The sequence below is a fragment of the Vanacampus margaritifer genome, chromosome 7 (assembly GCF_051991255.1).
Source record: "Vanacampus margaritifer isolate UIUO_Vmar chromosome 7, RoL_Vmar_1.0, whole genome shotgun sequence".
Classification (NCBI taxonomy): Eukaryota; Metazoa; Chordata; class Actinopteri; order Syngnathiformes; family Syngnathidae; genus Vanacampus; species Vanacampus margaritifer.
Window position 1 is genome coordinate 766,326 of NC_135438.1, and position 11,991 is coordinate 778,316.

At 46.5% G+C, this 11,991-nt stretch overlaps 1 protein-coding gene across 2 annotated transcripts; it reads left to right on the forward strand.

The window, feature by feature from the left end:
- The first annotated feature begins 631 nt into the window (after window positions 1-631).
- On the forward strand, window positions 632-9,791 carry socs7 (suppressor of cytokine signaling 7). 2 transcript variants are annotated; one of them, XM_077571522.1, is made up of 10 exons: window positions 632-2,500; window positions 3,404-3,492; window positions 3,608-3,715; window positions 4,381-4,515; window positions 5,326-5,471; window positions 5,639-5,807; window positions 6,393-6,521; window positions 7,653-7,788; window positions 8,093-8,219; window positions 8,783-9,791. In XM_077571522.1, the coding sequence occupies exons 1-9, from the start codon at window positions 1,185-1,187 to the stop codon at window positions 8,193-8,195; spliced, it is 2,331 nt and encodes a 776-aa protein (XP_077427648.1). In that variant the 5' UTR covers window positions 632-1,184; the 3' UTR covers window positions 8,196-8,219; window positions 8,783-9,791. The 2 variants fall into 2 exon arrangements, with proteins under 2 accessions (XP_077427648.1, XP_077427649.1); XM_077571523.1 differs by lacking the exon at window positions 4,381-4,515 and having other exon boundaries at window positions 633-2,500.
- The last annotated feature ends 2,200 nt before the right edge of the window (window positions 9,792-11,991 follow it).

Sequence of the window (11,991 nt, forward strand, 5' to 3'; positions counted from 1 at the left end):
CACACGCACACGCACACACATTGTTATGAAGTGTGTGCATGGAGCGTCTGTGAGGTGTGATGTAGGCAAAGAACCCTTGTATTGGTAACCATGGCAACAGCTCTCCTCATTCTCACACACACTTGCATATGCACACACACACAGTTATGAAAACACACACGTTTTAATTAGGCTAACTTTTAGTGTCACGCGTTTATGTCATGCATCGCCATGACGTCATAGAGAATGCCTTCTTGTGAACAAAAATATTGAAGGTTCAATGCTCGAGTCCGGTTTTTGTTTCATTTTGTTTTGGGGGTCTTTGCCGCCAACCGCTACGGCAGAGCCAACAGCACCCCCAACTGACGCATGCAGTTATTGCAGCAATTTAGACCTGATTGGCTGTCCCACTGGTCCGGAAGTACTTTATGAAGTCCATTGCAGCATGTTTCTGCACCTTTGCTGCCATCTGGTGTACAAAAGCTGCATTGCTTCCACACGCTTGCTTTGTTATGAATATATATATTTTTTTATGTCAAACAATATTTTTATTGAATATGACTCCATAGATGAGCACATACAACGTGTTTCATAAAGTAGTTTTTATTATTTCGTAATTTTTTTTATTTTATAAATTTATAAATATGATATTATATTTTTTTATTTCAGTCTTTAATATATTTGTTATGACTTCGAAAATGAATTAGCCTACCGTGACCGGTAGAATTTATTTGATTTGATTTGTACGTGTATATTTGAGGAAATGAAGTGAAGATGGATTCGTGAGCTCGTCGTCGTCGTCCTCGTCACGAGTGATGCTGAGCGCGAGGGTGGGGCCTGGATGGAGAGCAAGGTGCTGGGGGTCGCGCCGCCCGCCTGCCCGCCTGCCCGCCTGCCTGCCTGCCTGCCTGCCTGCCTGACCGCGCTGGGTTCACTTCACTGAGCGCGGACTCGATGATATCGAATGGCAACCTCCGCCTGCACGCCGCCGCGGGCCAAGCGCTCCGCCGCCGCCGCCGCTGCAGAGGATGAACGCGGCGGCTGACGTCTCCCTCGTCTCCTTTCGGCCTTTTGTCTCGCTGCGCCTCGCCGGGAGCTCCGGCCCCGCTTCGGCCGCTCGGTCTTCGGCTTGCGCTGCCGACGTCGCGATGTGACGCTCGTGCGCGTCGCCAGCCCATCGTGCGCGCGCGCCGTCCAGAGCCACAATGACGAGCGACGCGCAGGAAATGTCGCCCGACTTCGTGCTCATGCGGCTCGTCTCCGCCGCCGAGGAGGACCGCCCGGATGCGGAGAGCGGCGGCACCGCGCCGCCGGGCGGGGTCGTGCAGGTGGCGGGGCTCGGCCGGGAGGCGCTGGCTCGCAAAGCGGCCTTGGAGCTCAGCCGAGACGAGCGGAACAAAGCCCCGGCGACTCGCGGCCCGGCTGCACCTGACGGCGGCTGCGGCGAACGCCGAGGCCCGTCGTGTGCGCCTCCTAGGCCGCAGAGCCCCGCGCAGGGTCCGGGATGCGAGTTCGGCTCCGGTCTGCGGCCTCAGCTGCTGGTCTTCTCGGATCTCGTGCGGAATGGGGACGGGATCTTAGAACTCAACCAGCAGAGGACTCCACTGGGCTTGGACCCGGGCCCGGGGGCCGGTTCCTCCGAGCCGGCCCTCGGCAACAACACTCAGACCCCGGAAGAGGTCCGGCAGCAGCAGGATCAACCGGATGGAACCTGGGGGACGCGTCCTTCGGTTGCGGGGTCTGTGGGGCATCAAGGATCTGTGGAAGTGTGCCACGGACACCGACTCCTGGCCGGCCCGCCCGAGTGGCTCTCGCCGTCGGGGGGCTCCACCCCGCTGGCCGTCATCGACCACGGATGGACGTGCGCTGGCCGGGACCGGGAGGGAGCCGTGTTGGAGCTGGCCCGGAGGTTCGGGGAGCTGGGGGTGGGCGCGGTACCAAAGATGCTCCTCAAAGCGGGCGAGCTCCCGCATTGCGCGTGTCCAGGGTCGCACGCTCCGGGTGAGGAGCACGCCGACGACCCGGCCGTCACCAGTGACGCGCTGTTGGTTCTGGAAGGGCTCGGCAGCGACGACGTGGCCGGGCTGGGCCTGCAGGAACAGAGTCCGGAGGACCAGGAGCGGCACCGGCACTTTTTAGTCAGTGCCAAACCAGAACTCGATGACAAAATCAGTCCTTTACAGCCGGAGGTGAAGGTGGAGGAGGAGGTTAGCGGTGGGAAGTCCTGGGGGGCCGACCCGGTACTGCAGAACTCCCCTCAGGCCAGCAGCCAGGCTTCCACCCCACGCAGGAGGCCTGAGAGGTGCGCCAGTGCCCCGCGGACACCCGGTGGGGCGGCCAAGATGCTGAGGGTGAGCGCCAAGTCCAAGAAGGGCTCGCTGAGGGTCCGCCTGAGCAGGCTGTTCCGCACCAAAAGCTTCAGCGGCTCCTCGCACTTGCTGGACCAGGACCGCAGGACCCACGTCGGGGGGCTGGCGGATGTGCACATGAGCGCATCTGGACCTGCGCTGGACTCGGACAGGTGAGGGGAACCGCCATGTGCGTCAGTTCCACCATTTATTCATTGCATAACCCCGAAAAAGGGGCACAAACCCTAAAACTGAAAATGAAGCACAACCCCGAAACTGAAAAGGAAACTTAGAGCATGCAAAACTGAGAAAAAGTTTCACCAAGCCTGTAAAAAGGGAAAATAATATTAAGGACAGCCTGTATGAAAAAGAAAACGGCAAGTGATAAAAAAAAAAAAAAAAGAAAGTAGAAAAAATAAGCACAAGGACTGTACAAAAATTGGGAGAGATGCACGAGACTGTAAAAAAATTAATAAATTGAAACACGGCTTATTAAAACCTGAAAAAGCAGCACAAAGTCTGACCAAGAGGCACCAATAGTCTTCAAAAAGCAAGAAAAAGGAGCACAGCCTGAAAGCACCAACCATGAAAAATAATAACAGGCTGTATTGAAATGCCTGAAAAAGGAGAATGTCGTTTGTAAAAGAATAAAAGCCTGATGAAGACACACAGAGCATGTGAAGACATCGGAATCTGATAAAAGGGCATCGAGCCTGTTCAAAGAACTAAAAAAGATTCACAGAGGTTAAAAAACAAACTGATAAAGAAAAAGTGTTTGTTAAATAGATGAAAAAGAAACTTATTTTGTTTTTTAAAAAAAAAAAACATGAAAACAAAACACCAAGCCTGCAAAAGCCAGAAAAAGGAGCTCATGTAAAAAAAATAAAAAATAAAAACATGGAAAAGGAAAGCAGTCATGATTAGTGAAAAGCCTGGAAAAGACAGAATATGTAAAAAAAAACACTCAAAATGCAGGCTGTCAAAAACGTAGAAAAGACGTTTAAGAGCAAAGGCCAGAGTTGATATTTGTTGTGATTGCGATCTTTGTTATTATTATTATTGTGCATCTTGCTCAGCGTGGAACACGAGGCGGCCAGCAGCAGCGGCAGCAGGCTGAGCCGGGCCCACAGTGCCTTCTGCCCCGCCTCCCTCGCCGCCTTCACCGGTAAGGTCGCCTCATTCGCAATCTCCAGTTGAAATGGATTTCAAATTGCCGCCGTCCGTCCGTCCGTCCGTCCGTCCGTCCGTGCGAGCGCCATCATCTGTCCATGTGGCCACAGGCGAGACGGTGTCTCTGGTGGACGTGGACATCTCTCGGCGAGGAACCGCCAACACGCCTCACCCGCCCACGCCGCCGCCTCCACCGCGACGAAGTCTCAGCCTTTTAGGTACTTCCTGTCCGTCCGTCTCTACTTCCTGTTCCTTGCGCTTGCATCTCTCTGCCGCATGGATGTCACTACTTCCTGTGTGTCTTTTTAAATGTCACTTTTTCCCGTCTGTCTTGACTTCCTGTTTGTCTTTCCCTGCTTTCTTGCTCTACCTACTCTTTTCACATTTCTTGTTTTTCTCTGCTTCCTGTCTGTCTCTACTTCCTGTTTCTTGTCTGTCTCCACTTCCTGTCTGTATCCGTTTCCTCTCTGTGTCCGCTTGGGTCACCTGTTCTGCCTCTTTTAAAGAAATAGAATCAACTATCATCTTAAATGAGCGACTCTTCATCCAATCAGAGCGCTCATGTATACTGTACATAAATATGTTTTTATTTGATAAAAAAAAGTATTAGCATATCATGGTGCAATATTTTACAACTCTCAAAATATAATTGCTAAAAATCGACTTTGGACTACTTTTACTGTTTGGAATCAACACCTCCCTCTTTTCCCTTTTCCCTCACTTCCTTCTGTCCTCACTTCCCGTCTTCCTTCTTTCCATGCTGCTCGCCTTCCGTTCACGTTTCCTTACCTTCACATACTTCCTTCTTCCCCTCCAACATTTCTTCCCTCCCTCGTCCCCTCCTCCTTCCCTCCGTCCTTGCCTGCGTCTGCGTCTGCGTCAGACGGCATCTCGGGTCCCCAGTCGGGTGGCTTCCTGTTGAGCGTGATGGGCGCATCCCTGCAGTCCCTCCCCCTGCCACTCCCCCCTCCCAATCCTCCCTCGCACGCCACCATGCAGCACAGCCTCAGCCTCAACGGTAAGATGCAATCAAGGCGGGGTCAAAACTGATACAAACAAAAACAGCATAACAACAGTGTATGGCAACATTCACGTTGCAGAAGAGTTGCATCGTAGGTATGGGAAGGCCGTGTTGTGCAATGTGAGGAGGGACACAACCGTTAGCGAGTAGGACAGGACGGAATGGGACAGGACAGGAGCCGTGAGTAGAAAATAGGACAGGGCTGGACGAGAAGGGAGGGGACCGGGTGGGATGCGACAGGGGCAAGACGAGACAGGACATGACTCGACAGGATGGGGTAGGGCAAGACTCCACGGGGCAGGACAGCCCGGGATGGTGGAAGACAGGCAGGACAGGACAGAGGTAAAGGGCCACACGTAGCTACACCATGTGAAGAAGGGATGTAACAAGTAGCAAATAGGAGAGGACAAGACAGGGCAGGGTTGGATTGATCATGACAAGACTGGATTGAACAAGGCTAGTGAGCTAGGCACTGCACAGGATCAGCGGATCAGGCTTTTTAAAGATCGTGGATCGGCTATAAAATTGCGATCGGTGCCCCCCTATACGTAACAAAGTAGCAAATCGGCCAGGACTGGTTGAGACGGGGCAGGGTAGGAATAGGCAATGGCAGGCTGGGACAGGACAGGATGAGACAGGACAGAGCTAACGAGCCAGGTGGTACCTTACAATAGTAGCAAATAGCGCAGGAAGAGACACGACAGGAACAGGAGGGGGGATAGAAGAGTTTGGAACGACACAGGACAGGACAGGACAGAAGGACGGCCGTATGAACGCTCAGGCCTCGGATGTGTTGTCTCGTTTTAGACGCTTTCCTACGGGCGCTTCCTCACGTCAACTCGGCGCAGGCCGACGCGCCGCCCGCCTCCAGGCAGACGCCGCCGCCCGTCCTCTGTGCCCTCCGCCGGTCCGAAGCCAGCAACTTCACTGCCAGCCTGCGAGAGCTGGAGAAGGTCGCCGGCACACCTGACTCACGCCCTTTCATTTACTTGTTCATTATTCGCAATATCAGTACAATTGCCGTCTATTTATTCATTCGTATCCTTCTTGTATTTCCTTGGCTGAGTTGTGACAAAACACGTCCTCATTTGCATGGTGTGTAACTTGTGTTGGTCCGCAGTGCGGCTGGTACTGGGGTCCGATGAACTGGGAGGACGCGGAGATGAAGCTGAAGGGCAAAGCCGACGGATCGTTCCTGGTCCGGGACAGCTCCGACCCGAGATACATCCTCAGCCTCAGCTTCCGCTCGCAGGGCGTCACGCACCACACGCGCATGGAGCACTATCGCGGTGAGGCGCGGCTAACGCTAAGTGCTAACGGCACAGCTAACGCTACGTGCTAACGGCACGGCATAACGTGGACTTACAATGGTTGATTTCTTTTGTTTTTTTTAGTTCCAACAGAGATTGACTAACATAATGCAATGTTTTAACATAACGGGCGACATTAAGGAGGCAATTGAGCACATTTAAACGAGCCAATTAAACACGGCAAAGTTACGTGAGCTACAAACACACTGAGCCGCCAATATAGGTGCTATTTCTCACAACTCTAGTACTTACTTGTTGTAATGGCGCTGCCGGAAGGAATGCGATGAACGAGTGTTACCTCATAAAGAGACACACGTGAAAGGAACAGGACGGAACAGAACTTTCGTTCCCTCGGTCTTTCTGACCTAAAACGTCAGACTGCTAGCATCAAGTGCGAAGGCGACGCGAGTGTGGTGACGCTTTGACAAATTGCCCAAATGGAATGCTAACATGACGCATTATTAAAGATAATACATTGAATGTATGAATCACTCTTCAGGCACAAGAAAAGCCCAAAAGTGCAACGTCACAATGAAACGCTAACTTGACGCGTTGTGTTTTTAGGCACGTTCAGCTTGTGGTGTCACCCCAAGTTTGAGGACCGCTGCCACTCGGTGGTGGAGTTCATCGAGCGCGCCATCATGCACTCCAAGAACGGAAAGTTCCTCTACTTCCTGAGATCCCGAGTACCAGGTACGCCACATGCTATTTGGGGGAAATGCTTCAAGTTGTTTAATGCCACTCGCAGTTGAAGTTACTTGTCCCCCACCCAAAAAAAAACAAAGAGAATGTTGCCTTGTGTTGCAGTTTAATGCTAATGCTAATTAACATCTACTGTAAGTTGAGGTCCTTGAAACAACAGACACCCGCTAACAAGGCCCGCGAATAGCGAAAATCCACGTTTGTTTTGGGGTGAGGTGGATTCGTTATTTATTTTTTCATTTTTACAAAACCCAAATAAACCTTTCTAAAAACGCTAATGGATAGGGCTGGGTATCAATTCAAATTGACCCCAATCGATTCGATTTTGATTCACAAGAATTCAGTTCGATTCGATTTTTCCCCCGATTCGATTCACTCGCTTCAATCCAATATTGATTAATTATGGACATTAATTCTTCTTAAATAACCAGGAAATGATAAAAAATAAAAAAACTTCCGCAAACATTAAATAATAATTAAAAATATTCTGAATTGTCATAAATTGCAATAAGTCAGGTCTTTCATAAATATAAGAAAATACTTTAAAATTCATGTAAACAGTACATTTTCAAGAAAGATTTAAAAAAAAAAAAAAGGGGGGGTGATAACAAAATAGATCAAGTACAATTTAAAAAATATTTTTTAATTTAAAAAATATTTTTTAATTTAAAAAATAAACCTTTGACTATGCAAAATATGCGGGTTCCAAACCCGCGAGTATGTGGGGGTCAACTTTGTAGTAATTTTTTTTAAATAACACCTTTTTTTCTGAAAACAAATAAAAAATGAAAAAAAAACGAGGTTTGGAGTCGTATACACAAGAACACGTGAATTTTTTTCACAATGTCTGGACGTTTACTGGATTTTGTAAAAGTAAATAAATACTGTACTTTTTAAAAATTTCCATTTGTACTTTCTTGTTGGGCTTGAATTTGAAATGTGACAATAAAAGTTGTGTTTCCGCGAGCTTAGCATATTTGGACACTCGCACGTAAAGAGAATTCTTCACACTAGAAAAGTATCCTTGGCCTGCACATTTGCAAGGGTTGTTTTTTGGCAGCTGTCGGTCTTATTTGTGTCTTTTGTGGTTGACGTCGCGCCGCGGCGTGCGGCGTGCGGCAGGCCTCCCCCCGACGCCGGTGCAGCTTCTGTATCCCGTGTCCCGCTTCAGCAACGTCAAGTCCCTGCAACACCTCTGCAGATTCTGCATACGGCAAATCGTGCGCATCGATCACATCCAGCAACTTCCGCTGCCCAGGTGCGCTGACCGCCGTCGCGTCAGGCTTTCCTCAAATCACGCTTCACAATCTGCATTGGCCACTTTAAGGCTTTCCGTTCACGAACAGGAAGAGTTCAAGCCTCATTTAAGATTGATGGCATTTTTTTTACATCACAAATTCACATGTATTTTTTTTTTTAAATAATTATAACACAAACCTACCAAATAAAACTTAGATGATATATATATATATATTCGTCTAATAAAGCCTATTTATTTGAAATGCTGATTCCTCAGGTTTATGTATTTAGTTTCAAATGATGGTTTTATGTGTTGTGCGCAGGTCGCTGGTGTCGTACCTAAGTAAGTTTTATTACTACGACCCCGAGGAGGAGATGTACCTGTCAATCAAAAGCATCCGGGCGGCGCTGGAGGCGCACACGTAGCACAAACAACGGCGACATCAACACGTACGCACGCACACACACACATCAAAAGCACTCACTCGTCGTGACATGTTGTCCTTTTTTTTGGGTCTCCGTCCACGTTATGCATCCCGTTTCACATCATTCCCATTTTAACATTTTCCAAAAATTCTCGGTATTTTTCTCATGACAAAAATTCACAGTTTTATGCGACAACGATTTTCTGCATGCCAGAATTGTCGCGCCCCAAAAATTGAATTCATTCATTCACAATGACACATTAAAAAAAAGTTAGTAAATTCAATATAAATGTACATTATTCTATATATTTCAATATCACTCCATATCTTTCTACATCATTCTAAATCATCCCACATGCTTACGTATTTTTTCAGCCTTCTCGTTTTCCTCAACATCACAAAAACGACAAGTTCAGGAAGCAGCAACTTTCAGCGCCTCCGTTTTTGTAAAAGATATTTGAATTGAATAATAAAAAAACTATCATTCTTTTGGAAGGTTTCACACCGATGATGATGATGTTGATGATGATGATGATGATGATGTTGATGATGATGATGATGATGATGATGATGATGCTTTCTATTCAGGCCGCCGTGCGGAGGACTGAGCGGTCTAAATGTTGGCTGACAGGCGGACCTGCTGCAGCTGCTCTTGGTTCTCGACTGCCGCTAATCAGCGTTCAGGAGACGTTTGCCGGCCGCCGCCGCCGCCGTCGCGGTCGTCCTCCCTAAACTTTCCGCTTGGAGACTAAACGGCACATGGACGCAAAAGTGCTTTTTGCCTGGATTGTTCCTTTGTTTGGACCACTCCTCCCTTTTCTCTCCAGCCTTCTCTTTCACGTTCTCTTTTTCTGTCCAGTGAGATGACGGTGGCTTCTCGAAGCTCTCAGGGCAGACACACACGCGTGCGCACACACACACCATCGATAACACACATTTTCATTTAATGATGTATTTGTTGTCTTTATGCAAGGAGACCTTGACAACTCAAAAAGTAAAAGCAAAGTTAGAAAAAGAAAGATTTAAAAAAAAAAAAAAACAGCTCATGCCACCAGTTTCTCTTATTGATATGAAATTGTGTGGATGTCGATCATAACAGGAGGCACCAAAAAGTCTCAAGGACCCGTGGCCAGAATTGAACAGGAAGTGAGTTATTTCTCTTTGAAGCGGCCATTTTAGGCTCAATTTGGCCGTTCATGCGAGTTCCCCCCAAAAAATCATTCCCGGGTGGACACGTCTGTCATAACAAGAAGCACCAAGATGTCTCAAAGGACCCTTGGCCAAAATTGAATAGCAAGGCGGCCATTTTGGTTTGAAGCGGCATTGCTGGTTTGATGATCATCTGGACGAGGAAAGAAATAAGGGTGCGAGTTTGTCACTACATGATCTAATTAATCCACAGTATGATGTCATTGTTTGAGCCCCCCACCCCCCTTTCGACCTTGCTACAACACGCATGTGCGTGCGTGTATAACGTGCACGTGTGTCTGCCCTGCGTGCGTCATTGACGTGTTGAAATGTGTTTGCTCATTGTGTTTCTCACAAGATGGCCGCTCTTTTTTAAGTCAACATAAAAGCAAAACATGCAGACTTGTGACATCTTTCTTTTGTGCCACTTTTTCACATATTTCTCATTTCCATGATGTGCTAAATTTCAAGTTTTAACATGAAACATTTCACATTGTAACATGATGAATATGTTATCATGTGGTAAGTTAAGTGTCACGCTTTACCGTGATAAATCCAAGTAAAAATTTCAGGTGGTCCGGGACATGGAATGTTTGAGAAGGCCACACCACTTCTTAGTACCTATTGTTTATTCGGAGTGAGCGAGCAGCCCGGCAAGCAAGTGTGGCTATCGGGAGAAGCTAGCGAAAGCTAGCGAGAGCAAAGCAGGTGACGAGCAGCAGGAGAGCGAATGACGGGACTCAGCGACGAGTCCGACCACCTGTCGGCACCAGCGGTGACACGGAAGATACGTTGATGGCAGAGATGTTTAGATGTTGATGGCAGAGATGTTTAGATGTTGATGGCAGAGATGTTTAGATGTTGATGGCAGAGATGTTTAGATGAACCAAGATACATGATTGGAGGTAAATGTTCATTTTGCAGCAATTAAGCGGAATTGGGTTCATTCTTTTGCGGAGTGATGGTAAATCCATGTGCCACAAAACAGTGGTTTGGAATTCATCCAAATGACCGTACTTTATTTGTGTTTGATTTATTTTAGATTTCATGTACGACTCAACTATGAGCACAGCGTAGCACAAGAGCAAGTAGCACTAAATCTACAATTGCAATAAATACATCGAGTGTTAGGGCCACACAGAAAATAGCCATGCAAATTGTGTGTGTGTGTGTGTGTGTGCGTCCGACTTTGTCTTCGCTACAATGTGAGGCCCATACACATGTGTTTTCCCAGGTTTTACTACCATTGTGGGGACTGACTTGAAATAGTGGGGACATTTTGGTTGTCCCCACATGTTCGGACCTCTTTTTGAGGGTCAAAACTTGGTTTTAGAGTTTAGGTTTGAATTGGGTTATGGTTGAGGTTAGGGTAAGGAATTGGGCGTAGGCAATCATTTTTGATGGTTGGGGGGCGGGGCAAAGAAATTCATGATGTCAATCAGATGGCCCCACGATGATGCAAAGACAAGTGTGTGCGTGTATTCTTTTGAAGAAAATGTCACAACCTTTTGAGAATATATTACCTTTTTTTTTTTTTTTTTGTGGGGCAAGGGGGGGAGGTTTTTTATTATTAAATTTTAGATTTTTGTAAAATAAAGTAATGTTTTTTTTTTATTTATTTATTTTTTTTAAAATATGCTATTTTTATTCTAAACCTTTATTTGCCCTAGGCTTGTGGTGATGTGATATATTATAATATAAATATATATATTTTTTTTTAAATCCCATCATCTCCTTTGAAAAAAAAAAAGTTTTCAAGAATAAAGCAATAATCTACGGTAATAATCGACAAAGTTAACGTTAAAGGAACCCCAACTGTCATGACAAGTTTGCTCTATATTATTTATTTTGTTGTTACCAACATAACTATGAGATTCATTTTTCAAAAATCATTTCCAGTTTAATACATTTTGTAAAAACTTTATTTGGCCGTAGCCGCCATTGTTATTGACATCGCAACGCATTCAGTGCTAGTGACCTAGAATGTGAAACGCCTTTAAAGAAAGCAAGGTAAGGCACAGTTGCGTTCCTAAAGGGACGATCAGAACTCTTGAATGTGTCTGGTGAATGACGAGAGCACAGCGTGGGGGAGGGAGACTCCCGATCGCTTGTTGTTTCTTTAGGAACGCTACGAGGCTTAACTTGCTTTTTTTTTTTGGAGACGTTTCACATTTCTCGGCAGAGATCCTATGCACTGAATGGGTTGCGACGTAAATAACAATGGCTGCGAACGTCCAAATAAAGTTTCTACAAAATGTATTAAACTGGAAATGATATTTGAAAAATGAATCTCATAGTTAGGTTAGTAACAACCAAATAAATAATATAGAGCAAACTTGTCATGACAGTCGAGGTTTCTTTAAAAAAAAAAATACTGAGTTTGTAATGTTGAGATATGTTCTAAATCAAAAAAAAAAAGGACCTTTAATCTCACACTATTATTAGATTTTTATGTGGTAAGATTAGGACTTTATCCTTCCTCAATAGTTTTTTGAAACGTCTCTTTGACGGTGTTAATCAAAAGTATTTTATTTTATTTTTTTGTAAACGCAGAATTTTTGAGTTTATATAGCTGCTTAACGTGATTGGCTAACGGGTTTGTCATTCTT